This window comes from Schistosoma haematobium, chromosome 3 (assembly GCF_000699445.3).
Source record: "Schistosoma haematobium chromosome 3, whole genome shotgun sequence".
NCBI classification, from domain to species: Eukaryota; Metazoa; Platyhelminthes; class Trematoda; order Strigeidida; family Schistosomatidae; genus Schistosoma; species Schistosoma haematobium.
In genome coordinates, this window is record NC_067198.1 from 39781668 (window position 1) to 39805008 (window position 23341).

At 35.8% G+C, this 23341-nt stretch overlaps 2 protein-coding genes across 2 annotated transcripts; both read left to right on the top strand.

The window, feature by feature from the left end:
• Positions 1-5353: 5353 nt before the first annotated feature.
• Positions 5354-5980, top strand: MS3_00005770 (uncharacterized protein; the record flags this gene model as incomplete). Its single annotated transcript, XM_012939484.3, has 1 exon — positions 5354-5980. One exon carries the CDS (start codon positions 5354-5356, stop codon positions 5978-5980), a length of 627 nt encoding a protein of 208 aa, XP_012794938.1.
• Positions 5981-13488: 7508 nt separating this feature from the next.
• Positions 13489-18800, top strand: MS3_00010672 (uncharacterized protein). Its single transcript, XM_051219066.1, has 2 exons — positions 13489-16421; positions 18158-18800. Exons 1-2 carry the CDS (start codon positions 13592-13594, stop codon positions 18631-18633), a joined length of 3306 nt encoding a protein of 1101 aa, XP_051069864.1. The 5' UTR covers positions 13489-13591; the 3' UTR covers positions 18634-18800.
• The last annotated feature ends 4541 nt before the right edge of the window (positions 18801-23341 follow it).

The window sequence follows — 23341 nt, forward strand, 5'->3', positions numbered from 1 at the left end:
CACCATTACATGACGGTAAACTATTTTGAAAGTACTACGTTTTGGGATATCTTATTAAGGCAGCGATACATATGAAAGGAAAAAGCGATTTCGTATTTCATCAAAAGCCATGATACTATTACAAAAAGATAACGTACAGTTAAGTGAAACATGAGTAGTGTGTTTGGATTGTAGCTGGAGCTTAAATCAACGACGTACATTCTGTCTTGTTTGGCATTTCTCAGCTTAATATACCTGGATCTTAGTATTCGTATTCACACTTGGACTCAGACTCAGTACAAATCTCTTCAAACACCAGGAAGTTATCCATTACTGAGTAGTCAAGGCTTCACCAACAGGTTCAACCGGTGCAGTATTTATTCATATAGATTTATTTTGTCCTGTTGCTGATTTTCAAGGTTTATTTTTAATCACTCTTTTTTGCAATATTTTTTAACCTGAACGCATTTAATTAATATAGCTTTTTCGCTACTGAGTGAAATTCAGTCTTAAATATCAAGAATAGAATAATAAAAACTCTTAAAAATAAAAAAAACTATTGATTTCTGAAACTAATATACAGCACATTCCTAGGTAATCATTGCAATACTCCGGAAAAGGCATTGTATTCGTTTTCTACATCATTAAACTATGCAATCGAATGTTATTTTCTTAACGGAAGTAGTAATATTATGGAGTATATATATATATATATATATATATATATATATATATATATATATATATATATATATATATATATTCACAAAGTTCAATTACACGATAGTGAAGTATTTAGTTGAATACTTGTGTGAGTCTTTGAGGTAACTATAAGTATTCAAATTCAGTTTGTCAAGAAGTAATTCCAATTTTTGCTCTATTAGTCTCTCCAATATTCGAATTAGAAATAAGTTCGCTGGCAAAACCGAAAGTATTGACTAGGTAATCTAAATTAAACACGAAATATTGTATAAAGAAATCATTATTGTATACAAATATCATAGTGTTCTTTGATACAAGTCGATTGTTTCATACTACATTGATATAAATAGTTATTAAATAATCATTCGTTCATGGAAGCTGAAGAATAAGATACATCTGTAGAGTTATTCGCAAACTGAATGAAAATATTTCAATAAGAATGCTGAATGTTGATTCTTATATTATTAACCCTGAGTAATCAATTGAATTCAATATGAAACAATCGGTTCTGTTTATTGTCTTGAAAATAGATCTATGTGATTAAGCAATTTCCTATTGTCTAACGAAGCTAACTTCTTACCAGTTATCTATGAAGAAAAAATATCCGACTTTGCGCATAACAGTAGAATTTCCAGAAAAACGAACAGTTTACTAGTTAGACAATATTTAGCAACAATAACACTGACCTAAATGTTTAAAGTTTATACAATTGAGTCGATAAAATTATAGTCGACTATTGACAAATAAACGTGGCCATTAAGAGTAGAAGATACTCGTAAGTTACTAGTACTTGATCATAAATGTCTTATAAGTATTGCCAGCATCTACTGGGATCACTGGGTGTTGTATGTAATAGTGAGGTTAGAGGCAGGGTATGAGGGAATGATGATTAATCAGTTGATGAGGTTTTGAATCTTCATTGACTGAGATGGTCGGGCCACGTGTTACGTATGCATGAACACCGATTACCACTACGCAAAATGTTGGCTAGTGTCGGAGACGGTTGGAAGGAAGTTAGGGGCGGCCAAACCGAAATGTTGCATCAGTCCTTGAAGTCACTAACTTCTAGTCTGAATCATGTTGGTAGATGTAGACTACTTGGTTGGGGTCCGCGTGACTATCGTAACCGATGGTTGGAGACTCTCGGTGACATGGCTCAGAATTTATCACAATGGCGTAGGTGTATACACTGTCTGTCTTCCCTTAAACTATGGGATTAAAATCGCTTCATATCTTTCTTTCTGCGAACTAATTCTTTCTCCCTTATAGGTGATCTTTCTTTTATATATCATCACCATTGAATTTACTACTTCTATGAATTTGATGTTCATCGTGTTGTGTTAGTAAGGTATGGCAACTTAGACCGATGCATATATGTGCCTGGTCCTACATTGTAGCTGACTGACTGACAAATAATTCCGTTTTTTTTTAAAGTGAAGGTGATTGAGAAAAGAAAATTTTCTAAATCTGCACTGTTTTGTTTTAAACAACTTTCGATGCGAAAAGCTATCCGATCATAATTAACAATAAGAAATAATATCAAAGAAAGTAAAAACTTGACGAACAAGATTCGGTTTTTATAGACGAGTAGTGTAGTGAACGAAAAACTCAAGTATGGAAACTAATGCAGATTAAAGAATGATTTAGCAAATTATGAAAACCATACATCAAATACATAATTTGGACATCTTCAATCAGTTGTCCTTTACACATTTTATGATTCTTTCAATTCTGTTGTTATTACAATTACTTTTTGTTTCGCTTTCGGTTCTCTTCAGCTCAATCCTCTCTTGACAGGCATTCTACATCTGATGGCGTTACATACTACTTATATCTGTCAATATTAGTAGCATACACCATAGTAGCGTTTGACGTACTGTGTACTATGCTTCCGTTTCGGTAATAACGTCTTTAATTCTGAAGGCATGGTTATCATCTGTCAGGAAATAATAAAGATAATCTAATAAATATGATTATTGATCACTAACGAACGTAACACAGTTAAGCAAACCGACCGTAAATAATTAAATATAATATAATTAATTTAAGATAACTAAGTGTATTTTCTCCATTGGACAGTAAGAAATTTTACGTAAAAATATTAAAAATTATTCCATATGCGAATTTTGTATATTAAAAGTGTATGGGACATTCTTGTATAAATAAATTTTATGGTTTGTAAATTAATTATAGATCACCATTGTGTCAGATATAGTTATCTCTTGATTGACAATAAATGATGATCAGTATAGGGGTTGTGGAGACACCATTGGATGCCGGCTCAGTGGTCTAGTTGGTTAAGCGCCTGGCGCGAGACCGACAGGTCCTGGGTCCGAATCTCGCGGGGAGCGGGATCGTGGGTGCGCATGAGTTTTACTCAAATTCCGTTATTTGCAGATATCCTAATGACTTCAAGCTCCACAGTGATCCAAATCAGAAAGACACTGTTGTGAATATACTTAATATCGAGTGATAAACTGATGAGCATAGTATAAATAAAAAGGAGATTGACCTTGATTTCACTACATCACTGGTAATTTTATCCACTACAATGAAAAGAGATTGATTCCTATCTATGAGAAAGCCGTTCTGTTTTTCACCTACTCAAACTTTCGAGGTCTTTACTTTCCTTAAAAAGTGATTTACTAATGCCATATTAATAACATGATGTAACTTGATAAAGATTCTCTCAATCCACCATCTAAAAATATAGTTCCGTCTAGAATTCATTTTCGCAAAATGTTTGCTAATAATATTATCGAATAAAATGGATAAGATAATCGGAGTAGGTTTCAATTTATCATATATTAATCGATAGAAAATATGACTTCTACCTATCCCTCTCTCATCAGAACTTTATAACCCATTGAACGGGAGATCACAAAAATGCAACCTAAGATAGTGAATGAAAGTATTTAATTAAAAAATCACTATATATATATATTGCGAGTGACTAGATCATTAGTACTAATAGGTTCAGTAACATAATAGATGGCTCAATAAGATGGTTTTCATTATGGAGAGGTATAAATGAGAATCTGGAGTAAGGAACCTTCTGTCTTACTGACCAATAAATTAAAACGTAGATTTCCACTTTAGCTGCTTCACATCAAGTGTTATATGAGAATAAATTCACCGTGAGATTTCGCAATGCGATCATCGCTAAAGGAGAATATCAATGTTAATAAAATTAATACCAATGGTTGGCGTTCAATAGTTTAAACTACAAAAGACAGTCAATTGATAACTGTTTTCTGGTTACTGAATAGCATAGGATTTCTAGTGACCATGTAATACATGTTATAATTACCATTATTTCCTATGTTAATCAATCAATCGGTTTTAACCGTGGTTTATGTGCAGACAACACTGAATTAATGAATGGAACTAGAAATGAACAAGCTTAAAAGCTGCATTAAAACAAGAGAATCTCGTCATACATTCGGAGTATTCAATTAGTATGTGCAAAGTATTGCGATAACTTCCAATGGGCTATTGGGGGTGGTTACTTCGCCAAAAATCTAATTCTGTTACGTGGTCCACCTAGGCGGTGCCGAAAAAACCATCTTCGCTATCCCGTCATTTTTGCCCCCAAATGTCCTGGCATGGCCAAGAGTGGGGTGGGCCCGCCCTCCCTCTCGAAATGCTCTCACATGGCCACGCGTATACAGCCTCTGCCAGGGAAGTCCTGATCACTGCCTTCTTGTGGCGGGGGTGTTGTTTACGAAATTGAGAGGACGAAGAGCGAATATCCAATGGTGTACACGGGCTCCAGTATCCTGCGGGAACAAATGGCGCATGAACCAATGGTTGGTCACCGGCTATCATGGGACTGCATCTCCTCACAATGCTCCACTGCCTTGTGGGTCAGATCTTTAGGTCGAGGGCTCGGGTTGTGGTCCCCTAAGAAAACCACCTGCTTCGGTCTGTGCAACCGGGCAGTATCACAGCCCTCACACAAATCGGGTGATTTATGTGGTGCCTCCTTGTACCAATGTTTATGTGTTTAAATAAATAAATAAATAAAATAAGTGACCTTCATTTTCAGTTGGTAAATTTTACGAATGATTCAGTAAATTCTAACGAATGACAAGTGGCAGTTCCGATGGAACAGTTTTGTGACGATTAGGTAAATCTCAAAGTGTTATTTGTCACAGACTGACGCCAATTGATGTACCATGGAAAACCAGAAACCTTGAATAGCTGTTTCACCTTAGTACTGGACTCCTCTGTGGCATGCACTAAAGGTAGTGGCTTCAATTACTAGCCTAATTCTCGATGCATATTCCTGAGGAGACCAGTGCCAGGAAAAACAACTGTTCAGTGGCGCTAGTTTCTACTTGTACCTCAGACGATATCGATTGGTAACGAAGAGAAGATCAGTTGGTCAACTGTCAAGTCTCACAACAAAACTACCAAACGGTTCAGTTTAATTTATTTATTATCATCAATTTAAAACCAAGTTTGATGTAAATCGAGTTGCGTAAAACGTTAGCTAAATACTACGTAATACATATCATTTTGTCATACTTAATATTCTAATTGTTGCTGACATCGAAATGTACTTAGTAACTGTGTCATATGAAGAACAAATTCATATAAATACGTATGTTTGATCAAGTTAGCCGAATGCGTAGAACAGTTTGGTTTATTTCCCTTAGTTGTTATTGTGATGGAAGAAAGGAATATTAATCTTCCTTTAATACTACTAATTAGTTATATAACAATCAATTTAATAACATTAGGAAATACGCAAATGTGGAGTTCATTGCAGGACACGATTGAAAAAGCACAGAAAGAAGCAATGAATGTAACTAGCAGAGAAGAAAGTTCGTCAGGTAGTAGGAGAAATGATTTGAGCTTGTCTCAAAGCGATGGCAATTATTATAAGAAGAGACAATCAAACAAGGCAGGTGGTAAACGTTATGAAGGTCTTTTCTATTCTCGTGGTTATTCAATATTCGGGGATATTGATTCAGAAACAACTACATTTCAGTATGGTGGTAAAATCACAAAATATGGTAAACGTAGACGAAAGTATTCCGACAGAGATACAATTGGAAGTTCGGATCGATATGCTAGTTCATATATTAAAGATGACTTTAAGATAAGAGCTAAATCAAAGAAGAAATATGCAAAAGATTATAATGGAATGTCTGAAATGACAGGGAGAGATATGCAAATCTCTGGTATTCGGAATAATAATCAAAATAAAGGAAGAACAGAAACTAATACAGATTCAGAATCGAGAGAATCGCGAAACAGAACTGAAGACACGAGAAACTTTAATATGCACTAGTAGTTACAAATGCAGTAAATCACCAGATGTGATAAATATGTTTTATTCCACATAGAATCAAATTTATTTATGCATAAAATAATGTCAAACACTATTTTGATAATTGTTAAACAACATATGTATCAGAAAATAATGCAAGTAATATTATCAATAGTTCTTCCAAAACGTAAAAAGAATGTTACGTTTGCTACACTATTGTCTTAGCATAAATAGCTGTTCGTATCTGGCTAGAAGGTAGTTTGTATACTGGGGGAGCGTGCAGAGTAGAGTGAGTGGGAGCAGCTGGTAAAGACACGAACAAGAGAAAATGTGAGTAAATGATCTAACAAACGCACGAAATCCACTAACAATTAATAAGAAAAACAATCGACGAAAACCAACAATAAAATAAGACAATAATATTGTTTTCAATTAGATCATCACCAGACTTTGCTGAAGAATATAAACGGAAAGGGGTGAAGAATGACAAACGAATACGGAATGTGAAAACACTAATAAAATCGTTTATTAAGTCGTATCGGACCAAGGAATGAACATGGGTGTCAGGAATTTATTCTGAACTGAAACTAGGTCTATAGGTCCGGATCCATATAGCTTCTGCAATATGCAGGATACGGCATCGAACTCCATTGGGAAATGACTAAGGTTTACGATAGATTATTCGAAATGATTCACCTTTCTTTATCGTATGCTCACCGAATATGTGAATATTCATAGATATTAGAGTAAAGACTGATGACCATCTGAATGAAAACAATATTGTTCGCTCATGCGTTGTTCGAAGAACAGAAGCCTTAGATTGAGACCATCTGGAAATTGAAACTAGAAGAAGATAGTTGAACCAACCATACCATATGATCTTCGAAACGCTAACACAAGTTTTTGGTTTGATAAAACAAACGTGAATAGAACTAATTTACAGAGATGAAGAGCTCTAGAATCTTTTAAGGAATATGGCGTAAGATATTTCAGCATTTTTATTTACTTCATATCACCTCAGACTCAATATTGCAACTGTAAAATTGAGGGAAGTCTAGGACAATGTTAAGACGACCCGGAGATTTTCAAGTCACTTTTCTCCTATCGAGTATAGAATCTGTACGATATTAATTATTTCCTATCAAATAGTGATTAGATCTGTTAGTGGTGGTTTTGAGAGGCACTTGAGTTTCCCATTATCTGTTTTTCTATCTCAATGATGTGGAGTTATTACTGTTGTGTCTTTAGGCTCGCTTTTTATCACGTAATTTATTCGCCAATCGAAATACGACTTATTCGCTCTTGTACTGTACTAAACCAATGACGTCCGACTGGTCTGATCAGCCTAGCATCCTACTGGCCTTTTGCTCGCCTAGCCTCAGAAGTTACTCGTAATTTAATCTTCTCTAGGATATAACAATTACAACGTAGCCTCATTATTCGTATCATAAACAAATTCCCTTTAAAGCTTTCTATCTCAATACGCATCATATTCACAAGTAGTTACCTGAAAATTCAACATCTCAATGTTTAAAAACACTGAGATGTGGAAGCCACATGTGGCAGTTATTGTCGGATTTACTAGGCCTGTTTTCAACTAACTCGGTTTTAATATAGTGGACAACTTATATGGTCAATTAATCGATAGTTTACTATGAACAGAGCTAGGTGACTTAGGTGTTGTGTACAATCTACACTTTAAAAGTGTGTATCTAACACACAACACCATCATTTTCATACTGTAATGGCAAGTGATATCTTGAAATATTCATTTTAGACAATTCGATAGCTAACAAAAGTATTTCTACTAGACCACTGACACGATAAAAGGAATTCTTGTGAGAACTATTCTGATGAATTAACTCGAGGGCGTAAATTATCACAGATTTTACATTCGGTTTATCTTCTACCAGTTCAGCTTCGTGCTTAATTTCGATAAAACGTTGAAATCTTAATTTCATGTCCTGGATATTCACGGATGATTCACGTCTTTCACAAATAAAAAATAGTAAGTATGAAATTTAGGAACAACTGGTGCGTTGGTAATACGTGCACTCAATTTAATTTGATCACTTAAAATTTAAGCATTGACGATCCACTTTAGCAGCATAGATTTGATTACACACAGTTAACTTCACAATACTGTGACCGATATTGAGAGATGACAACAACTGACGAAAATGTTTCGTGTGAACATCCGAAAAGGTTAATTAAAAGTGAAATCAGTTAAAAGGTAGGTATACTGTCTATGTCATGGATAAATAAAACTGTTATCGTTGGGAGAATGAAGAAAAATGAACGAAAACGACAACCCATATATTTCTTATTGTTAACTTAAATAAAAAGTCAATAGTATTATAAGCTAAGGTGGATGGTTGTCAGCAAGCACATCCATCTGATGAGTTCGAAATAAAATGGAACGTGCGTCCTGCATATCACTGATAGCCACCATCTATCTCTACTTATAATACATATGACTTGATGGCAGAATCGAAGCAATCCGTACAGGATGTACACTTATCCCTTACCTACTTCATGATTCCTCCAATTATGTCGTTATCCCAACTGCTCTCTGTTTTCATTCCTGTTCTCTCCATCTCAACCGTATGCTGACAGGCATTCCACTTCCGACTGCTGCTACACATTACTTATATCTGACAACATAAGTAGAATTCACCAAAACGGTAATTGTGAAATCTAGAAGTATATATCGAAGATGAAGAAGAAACATACACCATAACAAGTGGGTAGTGTTTACAATCAATAGATCTTCTTCATATCCATCAAACAATAAAGTTGCGGATTACAGATTAAATCACATAGCACCCGACCATCGTTACGATTTCAAACTGTAATGTACAAATTTCAGCTTGGACAGTTGTATATTATTACTGAGCTTTACATAACAACTTGGTGGCATTTCAACTGGAATCAATTCTTAACGAATACACCCGACAACTTGAAAACTGACCTCCACAAAACTAATTCAACGAAGTAATAAATCAGTATGGGAATAACCACTGAGTGGTCGCACACGAGATCAAGGATCCCAGGTTCGAGTTCCGAATATGGGATCGTGGGTGAGAACTGCTGAGGAGCCCCATACAAGGACGAATAGGTCGTTCAGTGCTTCCAGGTTTTCGATAGTGTTCAATCTCAAATCGATTCGTGATTTTAACTGTGAAATAATAAATTTTAAAAAATATCCATCATATTCGAACACTTACATTTGAATGAAGAAGAATAAATAAAGTAAAGGATCTAAGACAGTACCTTGCGGTATGATCTCTTGTGTGTTCGAATAAAGCTAGTGCAATAAACGACCAGTAAACTGAATTCCATTTTCAAACACTTCTGACGTTAACCATGTTTCTCAGACAACAATGACATACGGGTTTTCCATATTCACCATTTTCTTGAGCTCTGCCATTTTATTTTATAGGCTGCTAGCATTTGTGCAGCACACTTATAATTCTGTAGAGAACTTTCCTTTACCATACAGTGGTTTGGGGATCGTTTTGCTTCGAAATTTCACAATTTGGAAACCTTTAAGTACGAGGTATTTCCACCATTTTGGCGGCGCTCATTTATTTCTACTTCTGCAGCTCGTTTCTTAATACGGTCAACTAGGCTGAGATCCCCATGGATGTATATTCCGGACCCAGTCGGTTTGCGTGAGTTTCCCAACAACAGGTTTCTTTATTCAGACAAAACACAGGTAACCTTTAAGAAGAGGCTTTCCTGAGTACTTTCAGAATACACTTTTTGTCCTGTTCTATAAAGATTACAGATGCTAACTCCGGTAACTGTTTCTGGGAGTATCTTGCTTATAAAGGAATTAATGTGGTTGAGATTATGCTCAAATCTAGCCTTTGGTTCTTTTTCGGAAGATTCTCATAACCTATGAAAAATGGCTAACCTGTCGGTGAGGTCCGTCTTAACACGCTATGGAATTTTAATTCCTCAAATCTTCTCCTCCCTGCAATCCGATTTGGTGTCAAACGTAGAGATCTCACTCTGTTTTCTTACTTTTCTTCCACTGGGTATCACTGTAATAAATAATTAAGTAAAATCACAGTATATTTGTTCATATTCACGATAAACGGTGGAGGTATGATTATTATATCTGCATGCAACAAAACCAGTTACTTATTATTTATAGCAATTCTCCTACAATCAATTTCGATTATGGTTAATTTTGGTTAAGTCGTTTTATTAATTTACTTAACAGACTATGTTGTTCCAACAGTAAGCATTCGCATATTTGATTGTAGTATTATCATCATTTTCATATCGGTATATACATCTACACGTGATCACATGACAGACTCAAGCTAAAATATTGATAAGTCAAATATCGCTAAATGAATCATTCTCTTACCTATGAACATATGTACTCGAATCCTATTATTAGCCTTTGCCTTGTGCCTAGCTGTGCCTTTTTCGATTTGACTATAAATTTGCCTCTGTACTTGCTCGCATACACATTCGCCTTTCCTTCAAATTCGCTTGGTGTGCTTATAAGCTTTGTGATTCATGCTATCCACTAATAAACTGTAGTTGCCACTTCTTATTGCCTCCTGATTTCAGACACTGTTGGAATTTATATAAATAACGATTACAAATGTGATTGGTTAACGAAACAAAGCCACTACATACTCATAAGCTTCAGTTAAGCCATTATTAAAACTTTATAAGCAAAGATGGATAGTGGCTAGCAGTGGAATCCAGGACGCGCGTTTCGTCCTGTTTGGGAGTCGTCAGCTGGATGTACCTGCATCTCAGAGTTGATGTTCACTCTGGGACTCGAACTCAGTACCGTTCGCTTCAAACGCCATCACGTTATCCACTTAGCTACTGAGTCCTGATAGCCAATTGCTTGTGCAATGGGTTGAAGTTTAATTCACTTGATATTGTTTTACTTGAATCTTCCTATTGATGTTTTTGGACTGAAATTGATCAGTCTCTTATTGGCATATGTGCATACTGTGCGTATGCCTCGATATTGCCTTAATTTACAAGCATTATTAAAACTATCAATTTGAAGAACCCATTCTACATTCAATACTACAATAGTCAATTAAACTTTCGAATATGTGATAATCTGTTTGAATTACTACAAACAGAACAATAATGACAGGATTCTGTTTGTATGAAAGAAACATGTATCCAAATAAATCATAGATAGAAATGGAATTATAATCCATTAAAGAAAATAATTAAGTAAAATCACAGTTTATTTGTTCATATTCACAATCAACGACCGTGACATGATTCTTATATCTACATACACCAAAACCAGCAACTCAGTATTTATAAACTTCAGTTAAGCCATCATTATAAATATCAATCTGATGAACTCATTCAAAATCTCTGTCGTAAATTAATTTCGGAGTCATAAACAACGCTTGGTGGTGCAAACTTTCTAACCATTGATATAATATCATCAGTTGTCTTTTCTATTAAACTAAACAGCATTTCATTTTAAAAATTATTAAACTTGGACAATCAATAAAGACCTATAAATCGCCTTGAAAAAACATTGAACTAGACTTTAATACCAGGATATTACTTGTCAATGTGTGAAATTAGCTGGAAATAATGTTAGTTTTGTGGGTTCATTCCGACTGTGAAGTTCATATAGAAAACAACATTTCCCAATAAACAGTTGATTCAAAGATACTTACTTACATACTGACGCCTGTTACTCCTCGTTCAGGAACATAAGTCGCTCACCAGCATTCGCCAATCAACTGTGTCCTGGATAATCCTTTCCAATCGCTATTCATCGTTTTCATGTCTGCATCCATTTCCCAGTGCGATTTGTTCCTTGGTCCTCTTCTTTCCACTTTTCCTTCAGGATCCCAAGTTAGCACTTGCCTCATGATGTAGTTTGATAATTTCTATAATGTGTCCCATCGACTTCTTTCCAATTAATATTCATACTTTTCATGTCTACCTCCAGTTCTTAGCGAACTGTGTTCTTGGGTTTTCCTCTTTTCCCTTTCTCTTTACGATTCCAAAAGACGGCTTGCTTAGTGATGCAGTTTGATGATTTCTGAAATGTATGTCCTATCCGCTTCCAACATCTTTTCATAATTTCCTCTTTAGCTGGAAGTTAATTTGGTCTCTCCCACAGTAGGCTGCTGCTGACAATATCCAGCCAACGAACATTCAGTATCTTGTGTAGACAATCGTTTATAAATACTTGTATTTTTTGATGATAGTTGTGGTAGTTCTCCAAGTTCCAGCTTGGATGTTCTTACTGAAGATTATGACTTTGATATTGACTGACAGTTGTTCTGAGTTCCATATGTTGCTCGACTGTAGGAATGCTGTCCTCGCTCTTACAATCCTTGCCTTTAAGTTTCTATCAGATACGCCACGTTCATCGATGATGCTTCCCAGGTACGTGAAAGATTCCACCTCTTCCATAGTTTCTCGATCAAATGTGAGTGGTTCGATGTTCTCTGTGTTGTATTTGAGGATCTTCCTTTCCCTCTTGTATATGTTGAGGCCCACTGATGCAGAAGCTGCTGCTACACTGTTTGTCTTCACCTGCATTCGTCCATATATATGAGATAGAAAAACTAGATCATATGCGAAGTCCAAATCTTCTAATTGATTGCGAGCTGTCCACTGTATTCTGTGCTTCTCCTCAGATGCTGAGGTCTTTATGAACCAGTCAACCACCAGAAGAAAGATATAGTGGGACAGTAAGCAGTCTTGTCTGACTCCGGCCATTATTTAGAATGTATCCGTCAGCTATCTTCCGTGCATGACTCTGAAATGTAGTCCATCGTATGAATTCCGTATGATATTGACGATTTTTTCAGGTACACCATAGTGTCAAAGAATGTTCCATAAGATCCTCCTATCCACTCCATTAAACGCCTTCTCGTAGTCAATGAAGTTGATGTACATTGACGAGTCCCACTCAACTGATTGTTCAAGGATGATACGTAGTGTCACAATTTGGTCTGTGCACGACCGATCCTTATGGAATCCGGTCTGTTGATCGCAAAGTTGGGCGTCAACTGGAACTTTCATCCGGTTCAGCAACACTTTGTTGAAAAATTCTCTCGCTACCTCATGTCCGCAACTGTCTGGTTGATCCTCCCGATCTCCCACACCGTCCAGTCATTCCGCGAACCTATGTTACTGATGCCCTGGCTATTAGAAGGGGCATTGGCCCTCAACTTAGAAGGAGAGTTTAAATGGTTTACTTGTTTCGTTAGCATTCATTTGACAAGGTTGTTTTCTACAGGATAGGATTTCTGACTGAATGCCCAATCGTTCCATTTTAACCGCGAATAGGACCGGCTGAAACAATAGAAGATAAACAGGAGGAGTTTAGATTAAAAGGTACAACCAAATTATAGAAAACTTCGAATTAAGTAAAAGCGAAATCGACTAAACACTTGGAAAATATTATAAGTGCATCATTTACTCGAAATCAAAAGTCAAGCACCATTATGTAGTTCAACCAACAAGTGCATATAAAAATGACTAAAATATACGAAAAATGTAACCAAATATTAATTGAACATGCACAAAATGAAGTTACTTAGAAAAAATGCCACAAATAAATAGTGATAAAATTCGAGAAGAGAAACGTTCGCGTCAACAAAAATGAAACTAGGCGAATACTCATTTTACATATTAGTCACTACAATTCTAATCATAATAAGAATCAATAAAAACGTGGAAGCAAGCGGAAAAAACACACATGGACAACGAAAGGGACGTGATAATTTACGACCACCATTATCTGGACGAAGAAATGGAACATTGAGTGATCTCTCCGGTGAAAGTGGTCCACGAATCCACATAACTGTCAATGCAAGTGGATCGAGTTCACATCATCATGGTAATTATCCACCAGTATTAACTGGACGAAGAAACGGAACATTGAGTGATCTCTCCGGTGAAAGTGGTCCACGAATCCACATAACTGTCAATGCAAGTGGATCGAGTTCACATCATCATGGTAATTATCCACCAGTATTAACTGGACGAAGAAACGGAACATTGAGTGATCTCTCCGGTGAAAGTGGTCCACGAATCCACATAACTGTCAATGCAAGTGGATCGAGTTCACATCATCATGGTAATTATCCACCAGTATTAACTGGACGAAGAAACGGAACATTGAGTGATCTCTCCGGTGAAAGTGGTCCACGAATCCACATAACTGTCAATGCAAGTGGATCGAGTTCACATCATCATGGTAATTATCCACCAGTATTAACTGGACGAAGAAACGGAACATTGAGTGATCTCTCCGGTGAAAGTGGTCCACGAATCCACATAACTGTCAATGCAAGTGGATCGAGTTCACATCATCATGGTAATTATCCACCAGTATTAACTGGACGAAGAAACGGAACATTGAGTGATCTCTCCGGTGAAAGTGGTCCACGAATCCACATAACTGTCAATGCAAGTGGATCGAGTTCACATCATCATGGTAATTATCCACCAGTATTAACTGGACGAAGAAACGGAACATTGAGTGATCTCTCCGGTGAAAGTGGTCCACGAATCCACATAACTGTCAATGCAAGTGGATCGAGTTCACATCATCATGGTAATTATCCACCAGTATTAACTGGACGAAGAAACGGAACATTGAGTGATCTCTCCGGTGAAAGTGGTCCACGAATCCACATAACTGTCAATGCAAGTGGATCGAGTTCACATCATCATGGTAATTATCCACCAGTATTAACTGGACGAAGAAACGGAACATTGAGTGATCTCTCCGGTGAAAGTGGTCCACGAATCCACATAACTGTCAATGCAAGTGGATCGAGTTCACATCATCATGGTAATTATCCACCAGTATTAACTGGACGAAGAAACGGAACATTGAGTGATCTCTCCGGTGAAAGTGGTCCACGAATCCACATAACTGTCAATGCAAGTGGATCGAGTTCACATCATCATGGTAATTATCCACCAGTATTAACTGGACGAAGAAACGGAACATTGAGTGATCTCTCCGGTGAAAGTGGTCCACGAATCTACATAACTGTCAATGCAAGTGGATCGAGTTCACATCATCATGGTAATTATCCACCAGTATTAACTGGACGAAGAAACGGAACATTGAGTGATCTCTCCGGTGAAAGTGGTCCACGAATCCACATAACTGTCAATGCAAGTGGATCGAGTTCACATCATCATGGTAATTATCCACCAGTATTAACTGGACGAAGAAACGGAACATTGAGTGATCTCTCCGGTGAAAGTGGTCCACGAATCCACATAACTGTCAATGCAAGTGGATCGAGTTCACATCATCATGGTAATTATCCACCAGTATTAACTGGACGAAGAAACGGAACATTGAGTGATCTCTCCGGTGAAAGTGGTCCACGAATCTACATAACTGTCAATGCAAGTGGATCGAGTTCACATCATCATGGTAATTATCCACCAGTATTAACTGGACGAAGAAACGGAACATTGAGTGATCTCTCCGGTGAAAGTGGTCCACGAATCCACATAACTGTCAATGCAAGTGGATCGAGTTCACATCATCATGGTAATTATCCACCATTATTAACTGGACAAAGATATGGATCATTGAGTGATCACTCCGGTGGAAATGGTCGCTGTATTTACATAACTGTGAATGCAGGCGGATCGAGTTTCTATCAACATCAAAATTTTCCACCACGATTATCTAGACAAAGATATGGATCAATGAGTGGACACTCAAGTGGCAATGGTCGCTGCATTTACATAACTGTCAATGCAGGTGGATCGAGTTCATATCAACATCAAAATTTTCCACCACGATTATCTGGAAGAAGATACGGATCATTGAGTGGCCATTCCGGTGACAATGATCCACCTATCTACATAACTGTGAATTCAGGTCGATCGAGTTCATATCAAAACCAAGATTTTCCATCACGATTATCTGGAAAAAGATACGGATCGTTGAGTGGTCTCTCAAGTGAAAATCATCTACGTAACCACATAACTGTGAATGCAAGTGGACAGAATTCATATCACAAAACATATGGAAAGCACGGTAAATTTCCACCAACATTCTCTGGACGAAAGTATGGATCATTGAGTGGTCTCTCCGGTGAAAGTGGTCCACGAATCCACATAACTGTCAATGCAAGTGGATCGAGTTCACATCATCATGGTAATTATCCACCAGTATTAACTGGACGAAGAAACGGAACATTGAGTGATCTCTCCGGTGAAAGTGGTCCACGAATCCACATAACTGTCAATGCAAGTGGATCGAGTTCACATCATCATGGTAATTATCCACCAGTATTAACTGGACGAAGAAACGGATCACTGAGTGATCTATTCGGTGGCAATGGTCCTTCTATCGACTTTACCTTCAATTCAGATGGACAGAATTCAACCAATCATGTTCGGGGACAAGGAGTTACTTCACCACCACGATTATCAAGACGTAAATACATGAAAGGTAAAGCGTACGATTTTCTCCTTGTTTTAGTGTACTATGATATAATCCATATGGTCTCACTTACTCGAATATGCAGCACGATCATTTTATTCAATTATTTGAACAAATAAATATTGTTACAATCGGGCACCATATACATATGAGCCACACAATAGCAATGAAGTTGTGAAGAGATAGGAAATGTAAAGCGCGTATATTAAAAGAACAACAAAATAAAGAAATTACTGTTTAAGAGTAAAATAATAATTATTATTACTATAGTGGTTGGTGATCAGGAAAATTATGTGTTGCCTGATTCCGTAGGTTTTCAGACAACCATTTATTACACAGATCTTAAGACTTCATCTTATCAAATAAATAGAACAAATTTGTCGTATAGTAAAGGAAAACAGAAAAATCAAAATATTTTAACTGACCGCACACGTGGAAACAATCTGTCATCAAATAAGACGAATAGGCAGTCTAATGTTAGGACTCACAGCAAGAGAAATCAGAGGTATAACACTGTGTCAAATAACATTGCATCTAAAGACGAAATGGATTCAGATACAGGAAATTTCTCTCATAGTGCCATATATTCGGAAGTCGAAATAAATCGAGACGAAGTTATGAACAATAACACCTATTTCGATGAACATCCATTACAGGAATACAATGAATATGGCAATATTTCCGCTTGATTCACGATTCTCATTAAAGCGTAATATTATTGATCAGTTGAATATGATAATCTTCCGTTGTAAAAGTCGACTGTGTTCTGACAATTTCTGTTATTTATATTCATTCAGTATGATAATGGTTTAATATAACAACAACAACAACTGTAGTCTGATTATTTAAATCTACGAGATAATTACTGTGAAACGAACCTGTAAATAAAAATAATATAGATACTGTAGTTGCAGACTGCAATCAATAAGATAATCGAAACAGGTTTCAATTTATAATATATTAATCAATAGAAAATATGACTACTACCTATCCCTCTCCTATCAGAACTTTATAACTCATTGAACGGGAGATCACAAAAATTCAACCTAAGATAGTGAATGAGAGTATTTAATTAAAAATATCACTATATCTAAATGGTCACCAAATTTATACCGATGGTTGGTGTTCAGTCGTTTAAACTACAAAACTCAGATGACAATCAGTTGATATCTGTACTGTAGTTATTGAATAACAGGATTTCAAGTGATCACGTAAAACATGTTTTCACTATGGGGAGGGATCAATCACAATCTGGAATAAGAAACCTTTTGTCTTCTTGACTAGTAAATTAAACTGCAGATTTACACTTTAGCTGCTTCACATCAAATGTTATTTGAGGATAAATTCACTGTGAGATTTGGCAACATGATCACGGCTAAAGCAGAATATCAATGTTAACAAAATTAATACCAATGGTTGGTAGTCAATCGTTTAAACTACAAAAGACAGTCAATTGATAACTGTTTTCTGGTTAGTGGATAGCATAGGGTTTCTAGTGATCATGTAATACATGTTAAAATAATCATTATTTCCTCAAAATATACTTAGTAACTGTGTCATATGAAGAACAAATTCATATAAATACATATATTTGATCAAGTTAGCCGAATGCGTAGAACAGTTTGGTTTATTTCCCTTAGTTGTTATTGTGATGGAAGAAAGGATTATTAATCTTCCTTTACTACTACTAATCAGTTATGTGACATTCAATTTAATAACATTAGAAAATACGCAATTCTTTATAGGTCGATCAATTGAGTACATGTTTGAGACAGTAGAGGGAGAAGTAATGAATGCAACTCACAGTACTAGCGGAGAAGACAGTTCGTCCAAAAATAATAGAAATGATTATTATAATAAGAGATTATCAAACAAGGCAGGTGGTAAACGCTATGAAGATATTTTCTCCTCTCGTGATTATTCAATTTTTGATGATATTGATTCAGAAAAAACTACATTTCAGTATGGTGGTAAAATCACAAAATATGGTAAACGTAGTCGAACGGATTCCGACAGTATACCGACTATTGGAAGTTCGGATCGATATGCTAGTTCATATATTAAAGATAACTTTAAAATTGAAGCTAAATCAAAGAAAAAGAATGCAAAAGATCACGTCTATGGAACTTACAAATCTAATAAAAAACGTGGGGGAAGAAAAACTAATAAAGAAACAATATCGAAAGAATCGCGAAACAAAACCGAAAGAACATCTTCTTAAGCCGAAAACTGGAAATTGGATGTGCAGTTACAAATGCAGTAAATCACCAGATGTGATAAATATGTTTTATTCCACATAGAATCAAATTTATTTATGCATAAAATAATGTCAAACACTATTTTGATAATTGTTAAACAACATATGTATCAGAAAATAATGCAAGTAATATTATCAATAGTTCTTCCAAAACGTAAAAAGAATGTTACGTTTGCTACACTATTGTCTTAGCATAAATAGCTGTTCGTATCTGGCTAGAAGGTAGTTTGTATACTGGGGGAGCGTGCAGAGTAGAGTGAGTGGGAGCAGCTGGTAAAGACACGAACAAGAGAAAATGTGAGTAAATGATCTAACAAACGCACGAAATCCACTAACAATTAATAAGAAAAACAATCGACGAAAACCAACAATAAAATAAGACAATAATATTGTTTTCAATTAGATCATCACCAGACTTTGCTGAAGAATATAAACGGAAAGGGGTGAAGAATGACAAACGAATACGGAATGTGAAAACACTAATAAAATCGTTTATTAAGTCGTATCGGACCAAGGAATGAACATGGGTGTCAGGAATTTATTCTGAACTGAAACTAGGTCTATAGGTCCGGATCCATATAGCTTCTGCAATATGCAGGATACGGCATCGAACTCCATTGGGAAATGACTAAGGTTTACGATAGATTATTCGAAATGATTCACCTTTCTTTATCGTATGCTCACCGAATATGTGAATATTCATAGATATTAGAGTAAAGACTGATGACCATCTGAATGAAAACAATATTGTTCGCTCATGCGTTGTTCGAAGAACAGAAGCCTTAGATTGAGACCATCTGGAAATTGAAACTAGAAGAAGATAGTTGAACCAACCATACCATATGATCTTCGAAACGCTAACACAAGTTTTTGGTTTGATAAAACAAACGTGAATAGAACTAATTTACAGAGATGAAGAGCTCTAGAATCTTTTAAGGAATATGGCGTAAGATATTTCAGCATTTTTATTTACTTCATATCACCTCAGACTCAATATTGCAACTGTAAAATTGAGGGAAGTCTAGGACAATGTTAAGACGACCCGGAGATTTTCAAGTCACTTTTCTCCTATCGAGTATAGAATCTGTACGATATTAATTATTTCCTATCAAATAGTGATTAGATCTGTTAGTGGTGGTTTTGAGAGGCACTTGAGTTTCCCATTATCTGTTTTTCTATCTCAATGATGTGGAGTTATTACTGTTGTGTCTTTAGGCTCGCTTTTTATCACGTAATTTATTCGCCAATCGAAATACGACTTATTCGCTCTTGTACTGTACTAAACCAATGACGTCCGACTGGTCTGATCAGCCTAGCATCCTACTGGCCTTTTGCTCGCCTAGCCTCAGAAGTTACTCGTAATTTAATCTTCTCTAGGATATAACAATTACAACGTAGCCTCATTATTCGTATCATAAACAAATTCCCTTTAAAGCTTTCTATCTCAATACGCATCATATTCACAAGTAGTTACCTGAAAATTCAACATCTCAATGTTTAAAAACACTGAGATGTGGAAGCCACATGTGGCAGTTATTGTCGGATTTACTAGGCCTGTTTTCAACTAACTCGGTTTTAATATAGTGGACAACTTATATGGTCAATTAATCGATAGTTTACTATGAACAGAGCTAGGTGACTTAGGTGTTGTGTACAATCTACACTTTAAAAGTGTGTATCTAACACACAACACCATCATTTTCATACTGTAATGGCAAGTGATATCTTGAAATATTCATTTTAGACAATTCGATAGCTAACAAAAGTATTTCTACTAGACCACTGACACGATAAAAGGAATTCTTGTGAGAACTATTCTGATGAATTAACTCGAGGGCGTAAATTATCACAGATTTTACATTCGGTTTATCTTCTACCAGTTCAGCTTCGTGCTTAATTTCGATAAAACGTTGAAATCTTAATTTCATGTCCTGGATATTCACGGATGATTCACGTCTTTCACAAATAAAAAATAGTAAGTATGAAATTTAGGAACAACTGGTGCGTTGGTAATACGTGCACTCAATTTAATTTGATCACTTAAAATTTAAGCATTGACGATCCACTTTAGCAGCATAGATTTGATTACACACAGTTAACTTCACAATACTGTGACCGATATTGAGAGATGACAACAACTGACGAAAATGTTTCGTGTGAACATCCGAAAAGGTTAATTAAAAGTGAAATCAGTTAAAAGGTAGGTATACTGTCTATGTCATGGATAAATAAAACTGTTATCGTTGGGAGAATGAAGAAAAAATGAACGAAAACGACAACCCATATATTTCTTATTGTTAACTTAAATAAAAAGTCAATAGTATTATAAGCTAAGGTGGATGGTTGTCAGCAAGCACATCCATCTGATGAGTTCGAAATAAAATGGAACGTGCGTCCTGCATATCACTGATAGCCACCATCTATCTCTACTTATAATACATATGACTTGATGGCAGAATCGAAGCAATCCGTACAGGATGTACACTTATCCCTTACCTACTTCATGATTCCTCCAATTATGTCGTTATCCCAACTGCTCTCTGTTTTCATTCCTGTTCTCTCCATCTCAACCGTATGCTGACAGGCATTCCACTTCCGACTGCTGCTACACATTACTTATATCTGACAACATAAGTAGAATTCACCAAAACGGTAATTGTGAAATCTAGAAGTATATATCGAAGATGAAGAAGAAACATACACCATAACAAGTGGGTAGTGTTTACAATCAATAGATCTTCTTCATATCCATCAAACAATAAAGTTGCGGATTACAGATTAAATCACATAGCACCCGACCATCGTCACGATTTCAAACTGTAATGTACAAATTTCAGCTTGGACAGTTGTATATTATTACTGAGCTTTACATAACAACTTGGTGGCATTTCAACTGGAATCAATTCTTAACGAATACACCCGACAACTTGAAAACTGACCTCCACAAAACTAATTCAACGAAGTAATAAATCAGTATGGGAATAACCACTGAGTGGTCGCACACGAGATCAAGGATCCCAGGTTCGAGTTCCGAATATGGGATCGTGGGTGAGAACTGCTGAGGAGCCCCATACAAGGACGAATAGGTCGTTCAGTGCTTCCAGGTTTTCGATAGTGTTCAATCTCAAATCGATTCGTGATTTTAACTGTGAAATAATAAATTTTAAAAAATACCCATGATATTCGAATACTTATTCTCTTCTGCTTCTACAATGATATATCCTAATAATTATTGCAAAATGCGGTCAGAGTTAAGGCAAACTACATCGTTTATAGTTATAAGATATAAATTTACGATTGTGAAATAAAATACAACTGTTAATGTTGAAATGACTCGTGGGCAATGTTAGCTTGAATCAGCCTACACGTTAAACGAAGTTATCAGATTGATGATCAGTAAATGAATATGTTTCGATAATGCAATGAGAAGACGAAGGTTATTAAAATTATGTCACATATTTGCGTAATACATTTCGAACAATCTGATCACATAGGTAGTTGTAAAGACGCTTTATATGAAAAATAAAGGTGCGACTCGACAAATAGAAAGGCAAGTGGAAACAAAAATAATAATATAGTACACAAAAACAATGTGAAAACCACACTGTATAACAAATCAGTATTAGCAGGATACGTTAAGAGTAAGAACAGATTGTTTTTCAAAATATAAGGGGTGTTCCAGTTTTCGTATAGCCAAGGTTTCAATTTACCTGAACTAGTGGATATAACTCACTAGTTTCATTTAAATGGACCAAAGCAGATAGTACATAATATATTTAGGAGTAATAAACAACACTTGGTGGTGCAAACTTTCTTTCCAATGATCCAATATCATCAGTTGTCTTTTCTGTTAAACTAAACAGCATTTCATTTTGAAAATTGTTAAATTTGGACAATTAATACAGACCTATAAATCGCCTATTAATACAAATTGAATTAGACTTTAATACCACGATGTTAATTATTAATGTGTGCAATTAGCTGGAAATAATGTTAGTTTGGTGAGTTTATTCCAACTGTGAAGTTGATATAAAAGACAAATTTCACAGTAAACAATTGATTCAAAGATGCAACTAAATTATTCAAGAGTTCGAATTAAGTAAAACCGAAATCGATTAAAACTTCGAAAATATTATAAGTACATCGTTTATTCTAAATCAAAGTCAAACAGCATTATATGGTTCAGCGAACAAGTGCATATATAAAAATGACTAAAATGTGTAAGAATACAATCAAGAATTAATTGAAAATGATTTCTATTGTGAGAATTGTCCAAGTGTATAAATAACTGTCAGTGCCAATGGACCGAATTCATATCAGCATCAACATGGACAGCATAGTAATTTTCCACTAACATTCTCTGGACGCAGAAACAGATCACGGAGTGGTCGCTCCGGTGAAAATGGTCCAAAAATCCATATAATACAGGTAGATCGAGTTAACATAACCATCATGGTAAATTTCCACCAACATTATTTGGACGAATAAGCGGAACATTGAAAGGTCTATCCGTGAACGTGGTCTACAAATCCACATAAATTTCAATGCAAGTAGATCGAGTTCACTTCACCATCAAAATTACACACCACCATTATCTGGACGAAGAAACGGATCACTGAGTGATCTATTCGGTGGCAATGGTCCTTCTATCGACTTTACCTTCAATTCAGAT